The sequence below is a fragment of the Serinus canaria genome, chromosome 7, assembly GCF_022539315.1.
Source record: "Serinus canaria isolate serCan28SL12 chromosome 7, serCan2020, whole genome shotgun sequence".
Taxonomy (NCBI): Eukaryota; Metazoa; Chordata; class Aves; order Passeriformes; family Fringillidae; genus Serinus; species Serinus canaria.
The window spans coordinates 27,596,370-27,621,272 of NC_066321.1; the positions used below are offsets into that span (position 1 = coordinate 27,596,370).

At 42.6% G+C, this 24,903-nt stretch overlaps 1 protein-coding gene across 5 annotated transcripts in view; it reads left to right on the forward strand.

Moving 5' to 3' along the window:
* Positions 1–24,903, forward strand: part of ANKRD44 (ankyrin repeat domain 44) — a 128,950-nt gene that overhangs the window by 87,635 nt on the left and 16,412 nt on the right. For 3 of the 5 annotated variants that reach the window (XM_030241573.2, XM_050976908.1, XM_050976907.1), the window contains exons 10-17: positions 1,993–2,107; positions 5,006–5,088; positions 6,384–6,447; positions 8,723–8,791; positions 9,485–9,625; positions 11,728–11,811; positions 12,779–12,890; positions 23,680–23,751. In XM_030241573.2, the coding sequence (XP_030097433.1) occupies positions 1,993–2,107; positions 5,006–5,088; positions 6,384–6,447; positions 8,723–8,791; positions 9,485–9,625; positions 11,728–11,811; positions 12,779–12,890; positions 23,680–23,751 (740 nt within the window). The remainder of the gene's footprint in view (positions 1–1,992; positions 2,108–5,005; positions 5,089–6,383; positions 6,448–8,722; positions 8,792–9,484; positions 9,626–11,727; positions 11,812–12,778; positions 12,891–23,679; positions 23,752–24,903) is intronic. The other 2 variants (XM_030241574.2, XM_030241577.2) reach the window with 1 other exon arrangement.

The following is a 24,903-nucleotide window of genomic DNA, read 5'->3' on the forward strand; positions in this document are numbered from 1 at the left end:
TTCATTTTGCAGTATTTAGTGAGTTGGCTAACCATGCCTCAACTTCTGCTTGCTGTCCCTAGCAGCTTGTAGAGGGAGAATGGGTTACCTTAAAATTGGAAAACTGCAAGTGTGATACCTTTATTTAAAATGGAGAAAAAAAGAAATGCTGGGGAGTGTTACATGGGTCAGCTAAAGTGGGCATTAACTTGCATATATTTCTCAAGAGTAAAAGAAGCTGGAACATCCCAGTTCTCCTGTACAGTAGTTTAATAGGCTTTGGGAACACAGCACAGTTCTCTGACTTTTCCATGTGCAGTTTCTGTTTGTGGAGACCTCCACTGGTGGATGTTCTACCCCAGGGAACTGTTCAAGCATTTCACTGACCTTCGTTCACCATTAAAAAATTAGAGATTAGAAAAGTTGGAAGGAGCCTTAAATATCATCTAGTTGTAGCCTGTCTGCCATGGGGAGGGCATGCCTTGTAATAGATCAGGTTTCTCAGAGCCTCATCCAGCCCGTCCTTGAACACTTCCAGGAATGGGTATCCACAGCTTCTCAGGGCATGTTGTCTAGTGCTTTACTAGAACTCTTCCTGTTGCAATTAAGCCCTGTTATCACCTGTGAATAGTGGACATGCAGTAAATATTCCCATATCCTGATGTCAGCAAGACTTTTTATGTGCTTTCAGGAGGCATTCTCACAGCAAACCAGCAGAGTACTAAAATACCACAGCACTAGTGCATAACTGGTTGTAAAACTACACTCAGAGATCAGTAATAAATGAATTGTTGTTGAAATGGAAGGTGTAGTGAGGGAGTTTTCAGTTTCCCTTCTGGGTCTGGAACTATCCAGTATTTTCATTAAATGCTTGGATAAAGGAATAGAAAATGTGCTTTTAACATTTGGAGAAAAAGAATGTAGTTGGGAGAGACTGTTAGTTTGGCAGAAGGTGGAGTCAGAATGAAAAATGATCCTGTAGAACTGGAGACAGAGGTTATACTGCAAGTGAAGCAAAAGAAAAATCACCCACAGAGGCAGGAGTATCAGCTGGACAAGTTCAGAATGGCAGCAGCCAGGTGGGTGGCAGTCCCTCCAGAAGGGATCTGGGGCTTGTAGAGGATCAGAAGGTTGTTGACCACAAGTCAGCAGTGTTGTGGTGCTTAAAGAAATGGATAATGGATGTCCACTGTGCAATGTCCAGGAGTGCACAGATAGGAGTGTAGCCAGCAGGCATGAAGTAATCCTGTTTGCTTAGCTCAGCACTGGGAGATGTTAGCTGTAGTACTGGTGTTGGCTTTTGCTTCCACAAGGATGCAGGCCAGCTGGAGAGGACTGGGGGAAAGAGAATAGTTGGAGTGCAGTAAACCTGACTGGCAGGAGAGACTGAAAAAGTTACAGTTTTTGGTCCAAAAAGAAAACAGGGACTTGTCTGTAATCTATCTAAAGAAATAATCCTTTTTTCCTGCTTGTGTGATTAAAACACAAGATGCCAGGTTTAAATTGCAAAAGGAAAAGTTCTACTTAAGCCCTGTTGGTGGTTCTTTTGTAAGACACACAAAAAGCACACAATACGTTTGTTTGCAGTGTGTTCCTGATGGCCTCTGGAGTGAACTCTAACTTACATTGTTGTACAGATAAGGCTGAGTGGCAATGCCTTTACAAATGAGGGTGCAGTTTCAGCAGATTATTTTGTAGTTTATTTCAGGGCACCCATTTGTACCTTTAGATAGGCAGCAAACCCAAATCATGCACTTGACCCTTGCACATCATCCCATTCCCACCGCTCTTCCCCACCACTGCAGGTGGAGAGGGAGGTGCAAGTGCTGCTGCCAGACCATGGCTGACAGCTGAGAGCTTGCTGCTCCTTGCTCTGGGAAATTCAGTGCCTCTGTGGCTAAGAGAGCAGCTCGGGGCTGCTCATGGGGCTGTTGCTAGAGACAAACAGCACTTGTGATCTCTGGTTCATGGTGAATATTCCAGTGTTAAACTGTGTGAAAATCTCTCCTGCAGGAGGGGAAATCGACTGTGTAGATAAGGATGGTAACACCCCTCTGCACGTGGCTGCAAGATACGGACATGAGCTTTTGATCAACACCCTCATAACCAGTGGAGCCGATACTGCCAAGTAGGTGCCTCAAGTGGAGCTGTGTGTAAGGATCAAGTGTCGTGTCCAGTGCCTGCAAACACAGCTGCTTCTGAAGTGGGAAGGTTCAAACTGACAAGCATAACTGTACTGTACTTCAGTGGGTGACATGAGACTAAAATGTGAACAGCTGGGCAGTGTGCAGGGGAAGCCAACTCTGCTCAGTTCCTGTTGCGCTCACTTGTGTGATAACAAGTTGTACAAGCACTGCTGCTTCTCCCTGAAGCATTGATGTGGGACACTGTTAATGTACAGCAAGTGGGGATGTGTGTGTATATATATATATACACAGAGAGTACTTGATTATTGTTTAGTCATGGTCAGGTTCCTAGGGTCTGTCAAAAGGAACATAAACACAGGGCTGTGAGATCAGGGTAATGCCATGAGGGATTATACCATCAGGTGCTTCAGAGCAGCATCTGAAACATTCATTTCATGAATGTAAGGTTTTGAAAATCACCTCCACATTTCTAAAATATCATTTCTCTTTTACATAGAACCTGCCATAGGAATCAGGGACTTCTCTTGACTTGCCTAGTTAGGAAGCCCTGCTTTCAAATGCAAATGAGTGGTTTGAATTTGGGAGAGAATTGCAGCTCTCAGTATTTTGTTTATTTGCTTGGTGGTGTGTCATGCAAGTGACACATTTGCCCATTCTTCTTTGCTAAGTACAACTGTCACCCTACAAGCTCAGAAGGTGGAACAGATCTTCAATTGGCAGGGATAATGCAATTCCACAGGTTTCAGCTAGTGTCACTGGGTTTTATTAATACAGCCACCATGAAGCTCTTGGTATTTTACTAGAAGTGTAGGTTTTTCCTCTCTCTTTCTCCAGTACAGCCAGTTGCTGTCTGTTATCTTGAGGTTTTAAGGGAAAATGAGATGCAGTGGGATAGCCCACTCCACTCTTGGAATCAGGGTTATCCAGTTAGAAATTTCTATTTCACAGTTGGGTAACTGGAACACTGATCAAATAAAATACTTTTTCCAGCAGCAGAAATAAGTGAAAAAAGAAGTTGGCTCAGAGATACCAGGCAGATGGAAATGATGCTACTGCCTGTGCTAAATGTGCTTTCAATATGTGCTGCATGTAAATAACTCTGGGTGAGCTCCCCAAATAGGCTTAGGAGAGAAAACTGCAGCACTGTTCACAACAAGTGCAGACAGCTCAGCCAGGCTTTGAGGCCATGCACTGCAAGGGAAAGTGTGCAAATGATGGGAGGAACCAGTGTGAACAGCACTGCAGAAGTGGGACACTGGCTAGCAAATGTGCAGATGATAGTGGATTTTGGTGGAAACCAGCCATAACAGCTGCTGGGTGGAAATCTTGACCAAAAAGATGAATAATATTGTCTTAGATAACTAGGTGGAGGAGGAGGCAGAGGGAAATGGGTGTAGGGAGAAACAGCAATACAGAATGTCCAATGTTCCCTGAAATAACTTAATCCATGGCTAGAAAATGCAACCTGTTCGTACGGATGCAGCAGCTCAGTGAAGCTTGCAATATTTTCTTCAAAGAACAGGCTGTCAGATCATCTCTTAATAGATTTGCTGTAAGATATAGATGCTGCTAATAGCAAAATTCAAATCTGTACAGCAGCACAAGTCAGTGTAGTGAAGCAGCAAGGAGGACAAGTGAAGACAGAAAAAGAATGGGCCTGCGGATTCAGGAAATAAGAAATTTTTCAAAAACAAACCCAAATTAGTTAAATAGATTTATGTATAAAGTCTTGGAGAGAGCACAATATATTTATAAACATCCACATTAATTATTGTCTCAAGCTTCCTAAGTATTTATGATCTATGGTGTCTAGAAAGACAAGATCCTTTGTCTTTGGGTCTGTGTCTGAAATCCTCTCCCATGAGATGATCATACTCTCCCATCCACCAATTGTCTCACAGAAGTGAAGGACTGATAGAAATCCATCTGCTATTGTTCCAGAGTTTGTAATTTAAAAAAAAACCTGCTGGAGCAGGCAGTAGATGATAATCTTGTCAAGCTAGTTGTTTTCAGAGGCTCTGTGTTTATGTGCACTTGGAGAACTGCCAGTAGGATAATATTCCTAGAATAACAAGATGCTTTACACAAAACAATGCTGGATGAAAGACACCAAGATGTCCAGACCCAAAAGCATTCTGAGACAGTGAGCAGTGGCATGCCTAGAGACTGAACTGGCATGGTTTCCTGATATTAATTAAAGTTGCTGAGTGCTCAGCTTGTTTAAAAACTACATGTTTGCCTGATATGGATTTAGACTGATGATGAACAGGCTCAATCTAAAGGCACCCTTTGTTTTCTGACCCATCATGTCTGCTCTGAAAGTTTATTGTGTGATTGAAAAGAGGGAGGAAAAAGTGAAAGGGGAGGTGAGGAGAGTAGCTGGAGCAAATAGGAAAAATAGATTATTAGTTCTTGGGCTGTGGAAGAAAACTGTGACATGGCAGCCTAAAGGAAATTGGGAAGAGTCATCTAAAAAAAAAAAAAATCAGAAATAATATAGAGAAGATTTGGGCATTTACATTTCCCTCAGAATGGCAGTTGCTGCATGTGTAGCTGGTGCAGAAATTTGTGGCTCCCTGGGCAATAGACTCCAAGCAGTGTCTGCTCTCTTACTTCCTCCCCTACCTTGGCTTCGCCTGGAATTTTTGCAAACCATCCTGCCACATTCTGTTCAAAGCAAAGTGCCAAGATTTTGCTGCACCAGAATATTTTTAACTCTCAAGAAGGCTGTTAAGGAAATAAAGATAAAAATAATGGCAGGCACCAAGAAAGAATCTTCCTAGAAAAGCATGAGAAAATGCTGCCTTTCTGGAAGGAGCTTTGATGTGCTGTGTATGTCTGCAACCTGCATTTTCTCACGAGGCTGCTGTCCCTTTCAGGTGTGGGATCCACAAGATGTTCCCTTTACACTTAGCAGCCCTGAATGCCCACTCAGACTGCTGCAGGAAATTGTTGTCATCGGGTGAGTAAATCCCCCAGGGTCCCTGGAGCTCCAGTACTGCTTGTCTCTGCTGCTTGCAGCCCCTTTCCATGCTTTGTTGTGAATTATTCTCATGACAGTGCTGCTGTGTTGGGCTGAGTGGGGCAGTGCACCACAGCATGCCAGGCTTTCCCAAAGCCATGCTGGTACTTCCTGTGTTGTTCATGCCCAAAGCTCTTTTCTCCCAGCAGGTTCAGAGTGTTTAGACTGATTCACTGGGGGAGGGAGGGAATTTAGAACCCCTTTCCAAACTGTAGGAATGGGAGATCCTGTTTTGCTTTGGGGATTCTTCCCCTTGCCCACCAAAGGAGTAATTCTGAAATTATCTCCATGGGGTCTGTGCTGGCTCAGGTATTTACATCTCACTGATGATGATGATGATGTATCTTGCATGCAGCTAAAGTGTGTTTCTGAATCTGTAGTTAAGGACTTAGGCTAGCCAAAGCTCTGGGGGCATGAGAGGGAAAATGGATGGAAGTGGAGTGTCAAGAGAAGAGGCTTGGGATCCTCACCAGAGCCCGAAGCAGAAGCAGCCAGAGCTTGCTCACATAACCCTTTCAAAAGAGTCACTAATCAGTGGCCAAATCCCAAATTCTGCTTTTTCCAGGCAAGAGTTCCTATGAGTTAAAAAATCCTGACCCAGATCATATGAGTTTTCTAGAAAACTCCTTCATTACTTAACATGTAAAATGTCCTGCAGCTACTTTTCCCCTTGAGTTCTGTAGGGTATAAAAGAAATGTGAAAAATGTTAGTTACGTACCCTGTTGTACTGAGGCTTGCTGTGCTCTGGCCTTGACCATTAGATAGGAAAACACTCTGGGTGACCTGAGCTAGCACTGTCAGGCTGCAACCTTTGGCCTCGTGCATCTTGATGGATATCCCCTCATTCTGCTGGAAGCCTCTTCCCAATCTGACAACAACACGCCATGAAAACAGCCCCGGTTCATGTTTAGGCTGACTCTGTGCTTCTTCCTCATGTCTCCATGTTCTCTGTCTTCCTGTCCTGCTGTCTCAGCCTCCCAAGCTCCCATCAGAGGCTGCAGACAGGGCTGTGGAGGAGCTGGATGTGGAAACAGGAGCTCCTCACCGTCGCAGCTCCTTTGCCAGTGCTGGCGGCTGCTCGCCGTCCCCGTGCCAGCCTCTCTGACTGAGCCTCGCCTTCTGCTTTCTCCCCAACTAACTGATTTTTCTGTCTCTGCGGTGTCTCTTGTGGTTTAACTAGGACAAAAGTGTAGCATAGTGTCCTTGTTTAGTAATGAGCACGTGCTGTCTGCAGGCTTTGACATAGACACCCCCGACAGCTTCGGGAGAACGTGCCTGCACGCGGCCGCCGCCGGAGGGTGAGTACTGCCCTGGGGCTGCTCTAGGGCATCTTGGGCTGTGCTGTCCACAGAGCAGCTCCTTGCTGTGCAAGGCACTCTGATGCCATCATTTGGGTCGTTTTAGGCTCTGCTTTGCTGCTGCCCTTGTGTAGGGTGAGCTGAGTTGATTTGCTGTGCATGGGTTTCAGGCAGAGGGGAAAACTTTCTTTTCATGCCCCTGAGAAGGCTGTTTCAGCTTTCAGAAGGGTGCTGCACTTGCCCAAGCCTCCCTGAGAGCCACAACAGTCACCAAGGGCCAGCAGTCTCCAGGAAAGCATCAGTCCCTAAGGAACACCCAGTGTTCCTGTTCCAAGCTCCTGCCATGCTGCTGGCAGGGGAGTTTCTCCTGACTCCTGGCCTCTATCTCTGGACCGTGTCCTTGCCCATCAGGTTGCAGCCTTGGAGTCCAAATGTGGTTCCTCTTCCTCTCTCCCATTTTTCAGGTGCAATAAGTTTCTAAAAGAAAAACCAACGAACCAAAGCAACAACCAAAAAATAACCAAACCCAAACCCACAGCCTCCAAATCAAAAAAAGTGAGAAGGCTGCCCCTCTCTCAGGGTGATGCCTTCCTGAAAAGTGAAATTGAAGTGGAAATTGAATTGCTTCAATTTAAGATGTAAATGTAGCATCCAGTTATTTTAAATATTTCCAGATAATCCAGTCAGTGAAGTGTTGAGAGGTTAATTTAGCAAAAGGACACAATGTTCAGCAAGGATTGAGTTTTGACTCTTCTGTTTGAGTACTTTATGGCTCAGAAAACAGCTGAAATGGAGCCTTGGCCACAGCCCTTGGATTCTCTGTGGTTATAATGAGCAGAAATGCTCATCCACAGCAAATACTTGGCAGTCATACTGGAAGTTGCTTTTCCTTCTCAGTGGACCAAAATCTGTATCATGAAGTTTTTGTTCTTGGGGGAATAAAACCCCAAACCCCTAATAAAATTGATCCAAAAATGGTTTTATTATTATTTTGGTATTTTTCATCTTGATGGTTCTTTCACTTTAATGTAAGAGGTATGACAGTTGCTTAGGTGGAGATTATTTTAATATAGTTCAGATGCTACCTCTTTGATAAGGCTGCACCCTAGAAGGATGCTAAAAACATCCTGGAAGTCCTAAAGAGAAGGAGAGAAGCAAATAAGGAGCAAAAGTGACTCATGAAAATAAACCATATTTTCCCAGTGGTTTACTATGATTGTCATCACTAGCAAGTATTTTTATTTTTAGTGCATTGTGGTGAGTGTTCTGTAGTTATTTTATGCAGCAGCAATTTAGAGTTGGGATTGACATACACCAAAATATTGCATTTTTGCACCCAGTGCCTTTTTTTTTTTCCTGTAGCTGGAGATCCACAGAAGCCATTAGTGTATTTCCTGACACAGGCCTTTTACTGCCAGTACATTAATGGGAGTTGCATGGGTGCTAGGGAGAGAATTTCAAAGGCCTGCTCATCTGGTTGTGAGCACAAGTGATGCCCCTGTGAAAGACAAGCCATCTTGGAAAGTGCTGCACCACTTTGCCATTTTCTGGCTTGGAGTCCTACACTTATTTGCTTGAATTGCAAAAGGTGTCAGAATGCAGCTGGTTTGTTTTCTGTTAAAAATTACCTGGCTTTAAACAAGACAAAGAAACAGCCAGGAATGTGGTAAATTCTCCTCCACTTTGATAAATGCAGTGTTGATGTGAAAATCACTATAATAGCCACACCCCCTTGCTAACAAAGCCCTTGGAGATGGGCTTAGATCCATCAATAGTCAACAAATCACATCAGAATAAACCTACAAGTGACTCTTGTGATTATATTTCATTAAATAAACAGGATTTGAGCAAAGTGCTTCCTGTTGAATGCTCTGCTCGGTGGGGGTGGATTTCGTTAAATGTCACCTCTTCATTATTAGACTGGCATTTCATGAGCTAGCAACAACTTTATTTTTATAAAATACCAGGTCAGAATGGGAAGGACTACAGTACTGCTGCCATTGAAAATCTCCAAACACACAGATCACATTTACTGTCCTCTCTTTGGAAAATGAATTTTTCTCTTCTGCAGAAGAGAAGATTGAGGTTTTCTAGTGAAAAAAAGAAAATATTTTTAGAGCTTCACTTTCTGTTTGATTGAATTTCATGGTACAGTTTTTGCACAGAAAATAATACAAAAATAAGTAGAGCAACGTTTTCCTTTTGGGGGACAGGGGGCAATGCAGGTGTAAGCTTCTGTTTTATTCACATTTTGTTTCTGTACTTCTCTTTCCAGTAATGTAGAATGTATAAAACTCTTGCAAAGCAGTGGAGCAGATTTTAATAAGAAGGACAAATGTGGAAGGTAAGTAAATTACAAAGCTCTTTCAAAAAAGAATGAATCTGTCAGGCAAGGGAGAAAGGCTGCCTCAAACTGAAAATCATATGTTCTATGAAAAATGGCAGCAAAATCAGGTAGTTTGGCCTTCTCTGCAGAACCCTTGCTGCTGCAGTTACATTCCAGCCACACAGGTGCAGGTTCATTAAATCCATTAAAGCTATCCCACCCTCTTGAGTTTCTTGGTTTTTTTTTTAAATATCACAGCTTTTCATTTTTCCTTACTGCCTAAACTCTTGTGCTGGTGTGCCCAAGACACCACCTGAGTTATGGTGGCAGGCTAGCTGCCATTGGATGGGCTTCCTAGAGGATTTCCCCCCCTAGAAATCGTTGCTATGGGTGTTGCTATGCCAGCTAAACAAGATGCTGTGATGGACACGGTGCTCTGCTCTGCCTCCCAGCTGGGAGAAGGAGCGTGCCTGCAGAGCCACAGCAGAGGCTCTCACAGGCTGTTTGCAAGACACAGATTGATGCTCTGTATCCTATCAGGCTTCCCAGCAGCACCAGAACTCCCTATTAATGCAACATTTTGTTAAATTGCCATAAATTAAATTGCTGACTGCTGGAAATCTGTAGGAACGCAGCAATGAAGATTTATCTTTATCCTCCTCCTCAGTACCCGTTGGAATGTGAGGTAACAAATTGCCACTTATGTTCCAGGACACCTTTGCACTATGCAGCTGCAAATTGTCATTTCCACTGCATTGAGACCCTGGTGACAACAGGAGCCAATATCAATGAGACAGACGACTGGGGCCGCACCCCTTTGCACTACGCTGCTGCCTCCGACATGGACCGAAAGTAAGAGAGCTCTGGGGAATCCCTGCTTGCAGCTGAATCAGGGGCATTTCATCTCTTCATGGTGCTCTGCTGGTTGAGCCAAAGAGATGATGCCATTAGCACAGGAATTTCTCTCAGATGTGTGCCTAGCTCCACAGTGAGTTGCTGTCACTGGGAGCCAAGCCCCCAGGTGATGTGGCATTTCAGCTCTGGAGGAGAGCACAGTTCTGCAGCCAGCCTGCCCTGCAGAGCTATTTTCACAGTGTTGGGTCCTCTGGTTTCCTCTCTGTGGTTTCCTCACAAGATTAAGCTCAGAGGATTTTCTGCATTTGCTTTGCAAGTCCATCAGAAGGGACAGAGCAAGAGACAGCAGGAGGAGAGGTTTTCTGAGGGGGACTGCAGTGACAGAGAGACATTTGGGCATTTGGACAGATCCGTGGGAAGGGGGTATAGATCTAACCCTCAGTCTCACCCCACTGTCAGAGCAGATAAAAATGCTCACCCTGTCCAAAGAGGCTGCCATTTAGAGAGATGTCTGAGGAAGAGCCTTTGTCAGAACTCTGTGGTGTTCTTCTGAGAAAGGAAAACAGCTGCATAACTTAGAAATGCTGTGGTTACTGACTGCAATTTTAATTCCCAGATAGTTGAACATTCTGCCAATCTCTTCCTTATAACACACTGTATAAACCAGACTCAATTATCCTGTTAGTTCTCTCCTAAAACTGTTAGCAACCTGTATTTATGTTAGGTCATCCTATGTTTTTCTGTCTCACAGTGTCTCTGGACACTAAGGGTCTACTTTTTGCTTTCTTGTATAGTGAGGTCTGGTGAAAGTACAGCTTCATCTCTCCCAGCAGAGCACCACCTCAGTGTCACAGCAGGGCAAGTTTGGTATAACTTTATGGCAAAGCTCTGAATGCCACATCAGAGCCTCAAGAGCTTCTTCATCATTTTCTGTGATAGTGCTGATATAAAAAAATGTCTTCCCCATCTCTCTCAAACCTGAGCAGGGCTGGGGAGAAGGAGGCAGAGTCATCAGAGGTCTGTGCTTGGCATGAAAACCAGTGTAAGCCTGTAGGAAGGCTTTCACCACTGCCTGTTTCTAATTCTGTATCACCAGGGTGAGGCGTTACTTGGGGGGGTTGAGAATGATGATTCAGTGTGTGTTTTTCAGCTTTTGGTTCTTGGTAGGTGAGGTTCCTGCATTTAAACAAGCTCTTGGTTAACTTCAGGATGTTTCTACTTTTATCCCTCATTTAAAAAAAAAAAAAAAAAAAAAAAAAAAAGGCAGCTTATTTTAGTCACATCCTGAACTTTGGAAGAAGTATATGGCTTTTATTTGTCCTCACAATCCAAACCTAAATTGATTCTGATGTGGTGATTCTGTCTTCTCGTTAAATTTTTCAGTTTGAGATGTTCTGGAAGAAGCCTTATTACATAGATCAAATGCTATTTGCAGACCATGATTTTATAGGTCAGCAAATTTTTTTTTTTTTTTTTTTCCTGCTGAATGTCAAAAAACTTGCAAGGTCAGGCATTCTCATTCCAAAGAATATTCATCATTAACTCTGGATGTGGGTAGTTAAAGAGCAGGGAGAAGAACCTGACTGAGAGATCACCCAGTGTTGCCAAGATATTTGACAGAAAGTGAGGTGAGTCAGCTGATGCAGGCTCGAGACAGAGAGGTTTAGTGTCAGTGATTAAAGTTGCTCTAAATCCTAAATGCTAGAGAAGATCTAGCAGCTTACTGCAGGAGGAAGCAAGGTGTAGTAATCCTGAGTTACTCTCTGGAAAGGAAAAAAGTGCACAGCACTTGAAGCAGAAGGATTGTTGAAAATGTTGGTCAAACTGTACCTGATTAAAAAAAAAATTAATTCTGGTTTCTTTCTTCTGGCATTGACTTGGGGGACAATAAACTGCCACACTATGGTTGTCTCCCCAGCTTTGAAAACTTACTACCTGCAGACCCATGCAGTGCACTCAGTTAACTTGTGTAATCCTCACTGCTGGCTGGAGGAAGTCAGCTCCTTGAGGAGGAGGTTGGGGGTGGGTAGCAGACTGCATCAAAAGCACCAGTGTGGTATTTTGAGAATAAGTTGCATTTTTCTGTCCTCTGTGCTAAGAAGAAAGAATATTTTAGGTAACTCCCATGAAAATGCTGAAGAACTTGAAAGAGCCACTGAGATGAAGGAAAAAGAAGCTGCATTGTAAGTTGGGTGTCCCAGAAGCAGTTAGGCTTCATTCCTGGAGAATGCCACAGCTTTGGCTTGCAGCCTTACACTCTGCTCTTGCTTGTTCTTTGCTCTGCTAAAAACAATGCTTGGCTTTAATGAGGGCTCACCTAAAGGAAAAAGCTCCACGCTCTTCTCTGTGCACATATTCCCTGATATTTCTGTTTTTGTGCTTGTTGCTGTTTTTAATGGAAGATGTGCAGCTTCAGTAATTTTATAATTCTTTAATATCACCTGCTTTAGTATCACACAGTGTCTTTAGTGTCATGCACAGCATAGTCTGTTGCAAAAGGAAGTAGCCAATGGCTTTCTCAATGCATTCACTTGGATTAACATTTTCATCTATCTGCTTAATGTTTTTTTTTTAAAAAAAATCCCCTTTATTATATTATGGCCTTACATTCACTCCAGGTTACGGGCTAGGCAAGGAAGTACTAATAACAAAATGATGTTGATGGTATAAGAGGAAGTGACAAGAGCTAGAAAAAGCAAAAGGGATCTTTTGAAAAACATGATTGGAAAAAAAGCCAGTGAAGAGAATATATTCATGTAACTCAGTTAAATCTTTTTTCTCCACCTGCCCTGGTGCATGCTTGGAGGCCAGTGTTTTGATACCTGAGTTTTTATGTGAGGAGCAGCAGTTCTAGTCTGTTTACGTCATATGTACAGAATCTTTCAGGTTTTGTAACAGAAAATCAATTTTGTGATCTAGAGCAGCCACAAGAGTTAAGTTGAAGATCTTTTCCATGAAGTTGATCTTCAAAGATGAGTGGGGATTTTCTGTTTAAAAGCACGGTGAATGCGAGGGAGCCCTTGGTGAAAAGCGATTTGCTGCTCCAAGTGCAGGATTCACTGCCAGCTCTCAGTGCCACTTGCAGCTGCAGCGAGGGATGAGCCTGTTCAATCTCCTGAGCCCACATTTACCCCAGTGAATTGTCCACAGGTGTCTCGAGTTCCTCCTCCAGAACGATGCCAACCCCTCCATCCAGGACAAGGAGGGATACAACACCGTGCATTACGCGGCTGCCTACGGGCACCGGCAGTGCCTGGAGCTGGTGAGTGCTCGCCCTGGGACTTCCCTGGCTGCTGGAATGACATGGAATGTGCATGTGCCAGGAGGGGGAACTCCCCTCGTGGCTGCTACTGCAGCTCTTTGGATAGTGGGAAGTCTGTGGAAAACTGTAAGGTGGGGCAGTGAACTTAAAAATATTTGTATCTTGGTAATCAAGTCCTAATTCAACAACCTGGTGCTTAAGGGTTGTCTTCGAGTGGAGTTTAGGTATGCACAAATTAAATTTAAGTGTGATCAGAATATTCCCAGTGTATGCCTAAGTGCCAGGAGTAAGGGACAGTTCCTGGTAAATGACAGTGAATGTGCCTGACCCACCTGGCCCTTTATCTGACCTGCATACTGACAGAGTAAATAACTTTTGCTTCATGCCTGAAGTTTCTTTTTTGTCTCTGGCAAAATAAGGGCAACACTGATAAAGTTACCATAATCAAGATCAACCTTATATGCAAAGCAGCTGAGAATTTTGGGGTTTTTTGAAATTTTTTTTAATATTTGAATTATTTTTTTAATTTTTAATTTTTAAAAAATATTTGAATTAATGTTATTTGAATTTTTCCCTTTTTAAATATTCTGGGTCTGAGTGATTAGTAATTGCATCTTCTAAGATGTCAATAATTTTTAGCCAAACACTGGATTTGGGAGATGTATAGAATGGATTTATAGACTTGTTATAGTACATCTAACTTGTTAAAGTGTCATAAAGGTGAGAGTTTACTGCTTGGGTGATCCAAAATTATAGATATTATATGTATTATTACCATATACATTATATATGACATATAATAGATAGTAGATATTACATAAAATTGACTTTAATTGCTTCCAAAAACTAAGTTCCAATTGGAAAATTGTATAGATATTCATGCTTTAGTGAGAACACTGTGTGTTGTTTAGTGTTATGTGTTGTTTGGTTCTTTCTGTGTTGAAGAGTCAATATTTAGTTTTTGAGCAGGAGCTCTGCACAGCACATGCTGCTTTCACACCACACGTGCCACAACAGGAAAATGCTGCAGCTGGCCTGCAGCTGGTTCCAGCAGCTTGGAAACCTGGGGCAATAACTCTGCCAGGGCAGGCCTGGGGCAGAATTTCAGGTGGGGTGCTGAGCTTTTTTAGTTCCCACCTGCAAGCATGTTTATTTAAGGTACTTAAAACAGCACTGCTCCTTTGCTGCTTGTGGCAGTGACTTTGGCCTTGCCTTCTGCTGGCACTGATCTCTGGTGCCTCTGCCTGTGGGGGTGCAGGGGGAGCATCTTCACTGGGGATTCTCTTTCAGCCTCCCTGTGTGCTGTGAGGCACAGATTGGGCACACAGCAAGGCCCCCTCTCCTCTTGTGCTTGTTGCTGGGCACATTTTCTGCACATCTCAGTTGCAGGCAATGATCTGCTGTCAAATCCTGGCATTGCTGGGGCTGGGCAGACAAAAGGAGGAGCTGGGAATGCAGTGCATGCCAGAGGTGTTGGGGTTTCATTTAATCTGGTGGGCCAGAGGCAGCTGTGCAGCAAGTGTTCTACATTCAGGCAGAAAAACTCCATGTTCTTCCCTGTCAGTCTTCCTGTATCTGGAACTAAAGCTGCAGTATGGAAACCCAAGGTCAAGCATCATTTACAGAGTTGGTCACACAATGGTGAAAACCAACTGCCATGAAATACTGCACAGGACCAGTATTGTGTGCTGGGGTGCCAGGCTGAAACTTTTGGGGAGCCAGGATTTTTCCATTGCTGTTTGGAGGGTAACAGGGGTGTCATTTTCTCTCTGGAGTACAAAGGGAAAATGTGTCAGAAAGCATTTGTGCTCATCCAGCAGTGGGACCAGGATCTGTCATCTTTGCACCCACTGGCAGAAGAAGCTGACTCAGGTTTTTTTGCCATGAGTTACCAAGTCCTGAGTTTAACAGCTTTACATTTGATAACTCTCACTAGTTGATACAGGCACCACCATTACACTGATTTCTTTGCAGTGCTGGGATTCAGGATGGCAAAAGGGCTGAAAGCAAAGTCAAGTGGGGTTATGTAAATAAAGCATTATTTTTCAGTGCCATATTAGCTGTTATTTTACTATTTTATCCCCTGGGTAAATATTTTTTGTTTATTATTCATAGCTGATAAATGAAAATGACTAGGAATTATCTTGCCTAGAACAAGACAGTTCTTTATGGGCCTAAAACTTGATGGAGGAAAGAGTTCATATAAAATATGCAGCTTTAATTGTGGTCAAAACTAAGTCAAGGTGGGTGCAACAATAATCTTGTTTTTCTATGAATCATGATTACTAGTATTTCTCTACATACACAAAACCAAACTTCAGCAAAATGTTAGGGAATTATTTTGGTGTTCCAGAATATGCCAAGTTTGTAAAAGGCCTTGTAAGATTATTTTTTACTTGCCTTCCCCCTTCCCCCAGTTATTTTAGTAGGTATTTATGAGAACTTATTTCTAAATAAATGTTCACTTTTAAAAGTTAGTCCAAAGAAAAAGGGGTAGTATCCAGTGGAGTTTCCTTCACTGGGCAATTTGATCTGTGCTCTAAGCACCACATTTTCTCAGCATTCTAAAAGATTTACATGTTTGAATGCAGTTTAGGAAGGACTGGTTTATCTCTGGAGACAAATTTTCATTTTTTGACTTTTGTGTTTGCTGTGAGTCAAGTGCCTTGGCTGGACTTTAGCTCTATTTCTTTGTGGGGAGGTATTGGGAGAAATAAGGATTAAGAGGGCAAAGGTCATATCTTTGACCCAAACCAAATTTATGTTTTGTGTGTTCAACCACAGAGCTCAACAAGAGAAGCTTTCTCCTGGAGGACCTTTAGGTTGGCTGGAATATTAGAGGGGTAGTTGCCCTGCAATGAATGATGTGATGTTGCTAAAAGGAGAAGAGGGGAAGCTGATTCCTCAGCTGTTTCTCCATCTGTAGGGAGCCATTCATAAAGGCTGCATGGTGGGCATGTGTGCTTGCAAGCCACTGAAACTCCCAGCTGCCTTCCTGCTTCTAGAAATAACCTCAGGTTTGTTTAGGCTGGGGCTGGCTTTGCTGTTGGGAGTCAGTGACACCAGTCATCACTGCTGCCTGCTGTTTCAGAGCTGAGCACATCACCAAACTCCTTGGGAAAAAAAAGACATAAATGTTGTGGATTTTTTTACAGTGAAATGATCTCTTGTCACAGGAGCTTTATTGGTGTGAAAAGAGTGGAATTTTAATTGTAATTTCACATTGGAGTTCTACCCAGAGAGACAGTCAAGCACTTTGTGCTGATAAAAACAGGTTTCTGTGCAATGCAGAAATAAATGCTTGTTTCCTCCAGTGAAATCTCCTCTCTGACTGTAAGAAATGATGGATACTTTTTCTTTTAATCTGCTCTTCTCTTTATTCCATCAGCAAATGTAATTCCCTCCTTGACTAACAGAAATTGAATCATCACAGGGGCTAAATCATTTAAGGAGCATGGTTTAACCAAAAGCTGTGCCCAGAAGCAAAGGCAAATCCCTTGGTGTGTGTTGGGGAGCAGGGGCTGAGGGAGGAGCCCAAAGCCACACTGGGACTGGAGAGGCTGGGGATCACCTTTACCAGAGCAGCTCTGCACTGCAGGGCAGATGAGCCTTCAAACACTTGGTTCCTCAACCTTGGAGGAATTGAAATCACTGACTCCATCAGTCTCCAGTGTGGCTGCTGCTGATTGCCTGTCTCCTGTCAGCACAAATGTGTTCACTCATCCATCTGGGAGCAGGACACTGGGAATTGCTGAGGAGTGACTCACAGCAGGCCTGGGATAGGTGTTAAAGAGCTTTTTTCCACATGGGGATCTGGCTTGGATGCTCATCCAATGGCAGCCCCTGGGGACACAGCCTGGGTTTTCTCCTTCACAGTTGCTGTCTGTCTCCACCAAAAACACCCTCTTTCTTAAAGGGAGCATGTTGTCTGAAGCCAGGGGCAGCAGTGTTTTGTGTGATGAATTACTTTGTACCTGTGTCTATGAGAGCTTTTCCCATGTGGAGCAGAGAAGCACAAAGTCATTAACTTAAGTGGTTCTAAAAAGGAGAACAACTTAGGAACTTAATGCTCAAAAAGAACTTTAATACACCTAATTTGTCTGTCAGTTGTAGAATCCCCCAAACCATGGCAGGCTGAATTAACTGGTTGAGTTTTGATGTCAGCATTTGTTCAATATGTGCCCACTGTTTAAATAATCAATAGGAGCCCATATAGGCTAGATACACTGATATAAGTTAGTTTGTAGAAGTGCAATTTGTCTTAGATTTTATGTTTTGGAAACCAGATAATTTGGATTCTAAAAATGTTTTCTAAAAAGCTAATGCTGCTTTGGAAATCAACGAGGGCAGGAATTTACTGTTTGCCCTGGCACCCTGCTGGCACTTTGCCTTGTAGGATAGAGTATTGCTTAGCATCTCAGGGGTTTATTTTCTGTCTCTCTGACACATCTTGTCTTTTTTAGTCTGTGCTTTTATTTTCCTGGGGTGAGACGCAAGACACTCTTTTGACAGAGAACAGCAAGGCCACTGCAGAACTTCAGGAGATATTTTTCCTTCAGTTATGAAAGAGACCACAGACTTCTGCCATTGCCTGAAATACCTTTCTGTGTGTCTGTGTGTGTGGTGTTTGAATGTTATGTGTGAAGAATATCTGGCTCCCTCAAATCTACTGAATCCAAAGAAAAAGACATTTGATCAAGGCATATTGCATTGCATTGGAGTATTGGGTTCTCAGAGCTGTGGTCACTGGGATTTTAGGGGTGCAGTCAGGTTTATTTATCCAAGGCAAGATGTTTGCCTGCCTGAGCAGACTTTCAAACAGAAACTGCCACTGATTTCTTGGTATTTGTAGGTTGACAAAGCAATCTCACTTCATTCAGCAAAGCCTCCCACTGTGTGTGTGTGTGTGTATCATGTATCTATTTCCTGTGTTTTGTCAATTGAGGAGATTGATCTTAAACATTGTCATGATTCTTCTCTCTTCCTTCCTCCCTTATGAAGAAATGTAACTGCTGTCCATCCACAGTGGCTGTGGTGTCATTGCTTCAGGAGTGTTTCTGCTGGGTGTGGACAGTGCAGGGCACACAGGGTCAGGGCCATGCTTCTGTTCATGCACTGATGGCAATGCAGTTTTTGTACAGGAAAAACAAACCAAGAAACATTTTCAGATTACCTTTACACTTGAGTGTTTCTGTCTTTAATTATTCTAATTGACATTTTTAATTAGATTGGAAGCAAAACTCCCTTGGATATAGTGAGTAAATGAAAAGCAATTGCATGTTGTGCATTTTTATTTAAACTTCTTAGTATTTTGCAAACCCTTGTATTCACTCTGGTAAAGCCTGAGGAAGAAGAATCACAACTCTTAACCAGCATGCCATGGACTTGAAGCAATTGCATGTGTGCTGCTTCTGCTTCCACTGGAATTCCTTCTTCCTGCTGCTTGCAGGCTCCAGCTTTGCTCAAGGCTGTTGCTTCTCCTCAGTCAGCCTTAGGAGCTGTGAGTCCAGTGCACGTACCTGGCTGGCATGACACTTCCCTGCATTGTTAAGGTAACTTTGCATTTGGGAATGTGAAATGGAACCACACTTGGCTGTTTTCTGGAAGTTTGTGGCCAATTTTAAAGTGTTTTGGAGAAGAAATGTAAATTACGTGGCTTCGAGCGAGCTTGAATTTAAAAAGTACTTGTGTGTGTTCAGAGTAGAGGCTCAAATGAGAGGAGAGTAGCAAAAATAACCCTGAAATGCCCATTTTAAAAATTGACTGTCACTCTGTTTCACCAGTCCTCAAGCTTTCTTTCTAAAGAGGAAACTTCCAATAATTTCTCTAAATATAAACCTTCCTCTACCTTTTGCACAGCTGTACAATTTGCTGAAGTTTCTTTGGCTAAGAGACCCCTTAAAGCAAAGGGTGAGGTTTTACAGAACCTCTGAGGTAGAATTTCTGGCCAGAAAGAAACATGATTTATGTGATTTGAGTGTGAAAGACCCAGGTTCAAATCTCAAAGGAACTGGACTTCTACATCCCAAGGAGTAACCAACATATTATGCAGGCTGGTGCTGGGGGTGATCTCTCACTCTCATTTGGAGCTGTTCTGCATTGTCTAAATACTCACTGGGTGACAACCACCTGTCCCCATGACCCACTGAGTATGGCACTCCTGTGGCTTAAGATGAAATGATTTTGTATGGAGTGGAAGAGCTCCAAGAGAAGATCAGTGCCCCAGCTGAGAACAGTCCAGGGCCTGGAGGCCTGCTGGAGTTTCAGATTTAGATATGTTTAAAGACCTGAGCAGGGTTCTCTTACATGCCAGGTAAGTGTCCTGTTTGCATGGTGCTGACTGGTCTGCTGGGTGTTGGTACTCCAGCTTTGTACTGCAGGAGTTGCACAGAGCTGCTGACACAGCTCTTCAGGCTCAGCTGAGCTCTCGTGAAAATACTTCTTGCAAAAGTCAGTTTAACTTCACCCATGTCTGTGCATGGGAGTGGAATTGATGGCAGTACTGCTGAATTGGATTTTTAAAGACTGATCTTAGGAAAGCATCAGCACTAGGTTAAGAGCATTTTGGTTAACCTGACCAAATGAAAATAATTTGTTGGTGTGTATTTGTGAATATGGAGAGAGCTTACTGGATTGCTTGTTCCCCTGAGGATATATTTGTGCCACTTCACCTTTGAATTTTTCATCAATTAGGAATAATTCTGAGATTTTTAAAATGTACTTCCCTGATTAGAGATGAAGTAGTGAAGAGGTTCATTTTACTGCTCTTTTCTGTATCATCAGAAACAAATAATGAGGGTTTTCTATCTTGTCCTGGCTACTTGCTGGAAAAGCCTTTATTTAAAAGAAGCTGCTGGTGGCACATTTTCCCAGACCAGAGACAATTATCTGTTGCAATTTATCAGGAAACATGAGATGCAAAGTGACACCTAGCTCATATATTTGTATTCAGTTCTGAAAGTGACATTAAAAATTGTGACCAGTTGCCACTTCTGAATGACCTTGTGAGCGATCAGTGGCATTGCTGCAGAATTGTTGCAGAAGAGCAATGTCCAACCATTTCTTTTGTCTTTGTTGCCTTCTGATCAGCTCTTCACATGTGTGGATATTTCTGAACACTGTTAGATTAATAACTCTTCAGAGTAAAGGCCATTTTTAGAATATACACAGCCAATCTAATGCTTGGCTTGAATTCATTTCACAATCAGCATGAATGGCACCAAGCTGCAGGTGTTCACCAGCAGCACTGCCAGTGTGTGTGTGTTGCAATGTCAAAGCTGCCTTAATAAAACAGGAAAACTCTCAAAGAAAAGTCTCTTTCACTTCAGTGCCACTTAGCACAAACCTGGGACAGGACTGTTGGCAGTGCACTGAAATGGCTGTGCCTGGAGGTGCCTGAGCATGATGGCCTGGACAGATCCACACATGCTGTTCTCTTGGAAGGTTTGAGATAGTGCCCAGCATTTCATTGTCTATGGCTTGGAGTTTCTTTTGACTCTTGCTTTGAAAAGTGTAGCTTAAACCTTTTATGCATGATGAAAGTATTATCACTTTTTCTGCTTAATGGTCATTTAAAATTACTGACATGCTCCATGAAGCTGCTTTTTTTTTTTCCTTTTGTTTTTTTAATACCAGAGCTAAATTTTAGCATATATTTGGAGGACAATCATAGGAAGTATCCTGACTCATTAACTGGCATATCTGAATGCCCCAAAAATGAAGGGGGGAACCCACACTGTATCCTGCTATAGAGTCATTTATTATAACCACAGAATAAAATCAGGCAGTAAATCCTCTTATGCCTGTAAATACCCTTACTGCACAAATGAAATGGTGTGAACTGTAAAAATTATTCATCTTCATGCTGAACTGGGGAAGAGAGGAGAGTTTATAGTAGGAATCTTGCAGTGCTGTTAGTTTGTAAGACTAGACCTGAATAATGGGTGTTTTATCTTAGTCTGCATCTCCCAAAGCATTTGTGTTCCTGTTTCAGAGTCTGAGGAAGACTTCATAAAATGACTTGCAGTATTAAATGATGCTGTCACAGGAAGTGAAAGGGTCATGCTGGGAATTCCCAGGAGGCAGAAGGAGAAGAAGGGTACCCTTGCCTTCAGGAAGGTTCTGACCTGCCCACAGGGAAGAGTGCCCCTCTCATGCAGGATCTTTGCACAGTTCTGACATCCACCTGAAATCTGTGGCAGTCAGTACAGAGTTTTGCTGCAAAACAAACTTTAAAGTCTCCAAAAATAAGAAATGCAATAAGCTGGGACATTATGCAGTCAGCCACCAGTAACCATAAGCTGTTGGCAATTCATGCTTATTTGTCTGGTTTTGGTGAAGTGCAGCTCCACAGGCAGGGATGGATTGCAGCACAGCAGCCACAGGGATTGCTCTGTGGGATTTAAGCTTCCATGGCTGCCAGGACAAATGACTCTGAATGATAAATGTACCTTTTTTAAAACAGATGCAACTATGGAGAGCTTCTTCCAAGTATAATGGAGCTAGAGTCCCCCAAGGACACACTGTTCTATGTGTTATTATTGCAAATATATGTAACTTAGTATAAAAGCATCCTTAGAACCATGGAAACACTGGTAAAACTGGAGGATTTCTTGGTGACTTGGAATTGGTATTTTTTTATCTCTTTGTACAGTATGTTCATCATTCAAGTGACTTAATTCTTAAAAAAAGATGCTTGACAAGGAATGCCAGGAAAATTATTCGTGCTGTGTCTTTTACCTTCCTCTTCTTGCTCTCCTTTATAATTTCTCCTCTTGCAGTGTATGGCTCTGTTTCTGGGAGCTCCCAGGTTTGCCATCAAATTCGTGTTTGCACTTGACTTTTTGATGGAGATACTCAGCCTTATGACTAATAAGCTCATTAAGCCAGGTCTGCACCAGCCTAAGCTGCTTTGACTAAGCCATGGAGATGCCTTTTGTCAGGGGCTCTCCAATCCCACCAGTTGTGCCTTTAGTGCCTTAATTTTGTCAATTTTCTGTGTGGTTTTATTCATCTATTTGAAAGGCAATTATCTGCCTTGTTCCTGGAGGCTTCTGACAGGTGAAGGGAAGTATTTACTTGTTATGATTTTGATCCTGGAATTTCAGCATGTGATGATCAATGTAATTAAAAATGATTAAATGAGTCTGCTGTGCTGACCTCATGGACACAGACTAAAGGCCAGTATCAGGTAGGCAGGGGAACAGGCTCAGTGCTTGTTGAGTGGGATTTCTTAGCTTGTTTACTCACTAGAGAAAATCAGATGCATTTGTGTGTTCATAGCTGGCTACTGCTTCATCCTGTTCACAGCTCTCTTACATAAGAGCAGAGCAGTGTTTTAACTGGAGGTGGTTCCACATGGCAACACCAAATGAGTTTCTTAACTCTGCCCCAAACCTACCAAGAAACTGGTGGGAGGCTTGATTTTTTTTTTCCTTTCTCTTAGCTGCAGGGAAGTGTTAAATTTGCATTACCTGTTAATACACACACCTACTTACTTATGATTTTTATCAACACATAGTCTTGACATATTGCTAGGCACAAAATATACAAGTAAATTAAATTGCTGCCTAATTTCCTAGCTTTTCCATAGGGTTCAGGTTATTGGCCTTGTTGAATAAGAGATTTGTGACACCTTATGCATTATTAAGGCTAATTTGTATTGCAGACTAAGTTGTTACACCAAAAGCTCAGGCCTACATCAGTGTTTAGGAATATGCCATCATCTTGCAGCACAGGCAAACCCCTTGTAGCCTTTCATGGCCTCTTTGGAGAATTTTCCATGTAGTCACAGCCTAAAATTGTCCAGATGGTCAAAACACTTACAGACTTTCTTATTTTTCAGTTTTTTGATTAATTCCTTAGGGTCTGAAAAAAAAACCCAGAAACCAAACCAGCCAACCAACCAAATGAAAAACCTTGAAAGACTGAAAAATGTATTTCTAGCCTTAGAAACATTCCAAGTCAGTTTTACTTGACTGTCCTGCTTATTTTCTTTTATACAATCTCCCATTGGTCATTTTCTGTAAAATGGTAATTTCCACTCCTAAAGGCTTTTGGAGACTAACTCTGAATCATTACTAAGCAAAAGGCCAAGCACATGAGCAGTGCCACTCAACAAATGTTCAGTTCTTGACACTGGGTATGATTTTCTTTGCAGCCTCAGCTGGATAAGTTGTCAGGGTTCATGTCCTGTTGTGGAGTGGGGCTTTTCCACAGCTCCTCCTTCTAGATGGATGGAAATGTCCTTGGTTTTAAGCTGTAAAATGGAGAGGATTATACAGATTTGTTACTAGATATTACTGGGTGCTTGTAAGAATTGCATTTTGGAAGACTGTCATTGCAGGAGCAGATTGTTCTTTCAGTCAATTTTATAATTTATCAGCGATTCACAGCTCAGTTATAATTATTCCCAGTGCTAATTATGTGTCAGAATTACCCAAAACACTGTAGCAGACATGGCTTGCACATGCTGTGGAATCATGAAACTGAGCTTTCTCCAATGTGAATTTACTGAGGGCTCTATTCCACAAATCCATTGTTTTAAGGGCTCCTTTCTCACCCAAGCAGGCCCCAGGATTTCATGGAAAATAATTAATCAGAGTAAGGATGTTCATGACAAGCTTTTAAACTGGTTTTATAGCTTTACCCTGTGCAGAAAAGCTTGAAAATACTTTGCAATTCTTCAATAATTACTGTGGCCAAAATACATCTTTACTGATTTACAGATTTATAGTCCATGAAAATTTATCCTGCCTCATGTTTTAAGACTTTCTTTTTTTCTTCCCAGCTTCTGGAAAAAACCAACAATATATTTGAGGAATCTGATTCTGCAGCTACAAAAAGTCCTTTGCATTTAGCTGTAAGTATGAGATGTGTAAAGCATTTGATCAGTATCTCCTAGAATAGTTCCTTAATCTCTGTCTTTGAAGCAAGTTTAACTGTGGGCTTGTTTTGAAAAAGGTGGGAAGGGATGTAACAAAGCCAGGTTCTGGGCTGGAATTGTTAATTAAGTTTTAGGCAGTTGAAGCTCTTGGCTCTTCCTGACTCTAACACTTGGGTAGGAAGATGACACAGACACTGAAGTGAAACTAAATGGAAATTCACACTTGTATTTAGAACTAGTTTATAAATATGTGGCCAAAGCTTGAGCCTAGGCTTTGCTCATGGAATGAGATTCTCTGATGTTCTGGTGGAGAGGTGCAGTGCAAAAAACCTCTTTGGTGCACAGCAGGGTGTGGGGCAGTGTTGAAAGGCCAGCAGTGCCCTGTGAGAATGCTGTGGACACTGGCAGATCACAACAGGATCCAGCAGAGGTGGCCTCAGAGAAAACAACTGTTCCCCTGTCCCAGGAGCTCAAGATTGATGATTCCTCTTCCCAGTTTTCCTGTGCACAATCACAGCATAGCTGGGGTTGCCATGGACCTCTGCAGATGGAGTCCCACCTGTGGTAAAAGGAGAATCAGCTGGAGCAGATTTTTTTCAGGGCTGTGCCCCATCACATTTTGAATGTCTTTGGGCATGGAGAGTTCACAGCTTCAACTCTGATGACACTAACTGTACAACTGGGTGTAAATAAAAAGGATGCTCTGAGTATGACAGTAAGGAGAGGAGGGAAGGCCCTACAAAGCTGAACAAAACATTTCCAATTTCTGGCACTTTCCACTGGGGTTTTGCAATGCCACCCCTGTTTGTGCTGCTGGCCCCAGCGTGGCTGGAGGTCTGGAGGTGCATCTGCTTGTCCACTGTAGCTGTTCCACCACGTGATCCTGCTGGCAGGAATTCTCCATGAAGCATCAGCTGGAAACAGCAGGTCAAGTTTGTGTTTGTATTTGCACAAAAATCTGGTTTGAGAGTCGCTTTTGTTTAGTTGGAGACCAGCACATGTGTTGAATTCAGCACCAGTCAGGTGATAATCCACGCAGCTCTCAACTGAATCTGTTTTTTGAAGCAAATGTTTCCCTGTCAGATACTGTAGCATGTGAAAAATGAATTGCTGATTAACCTGTGCTGG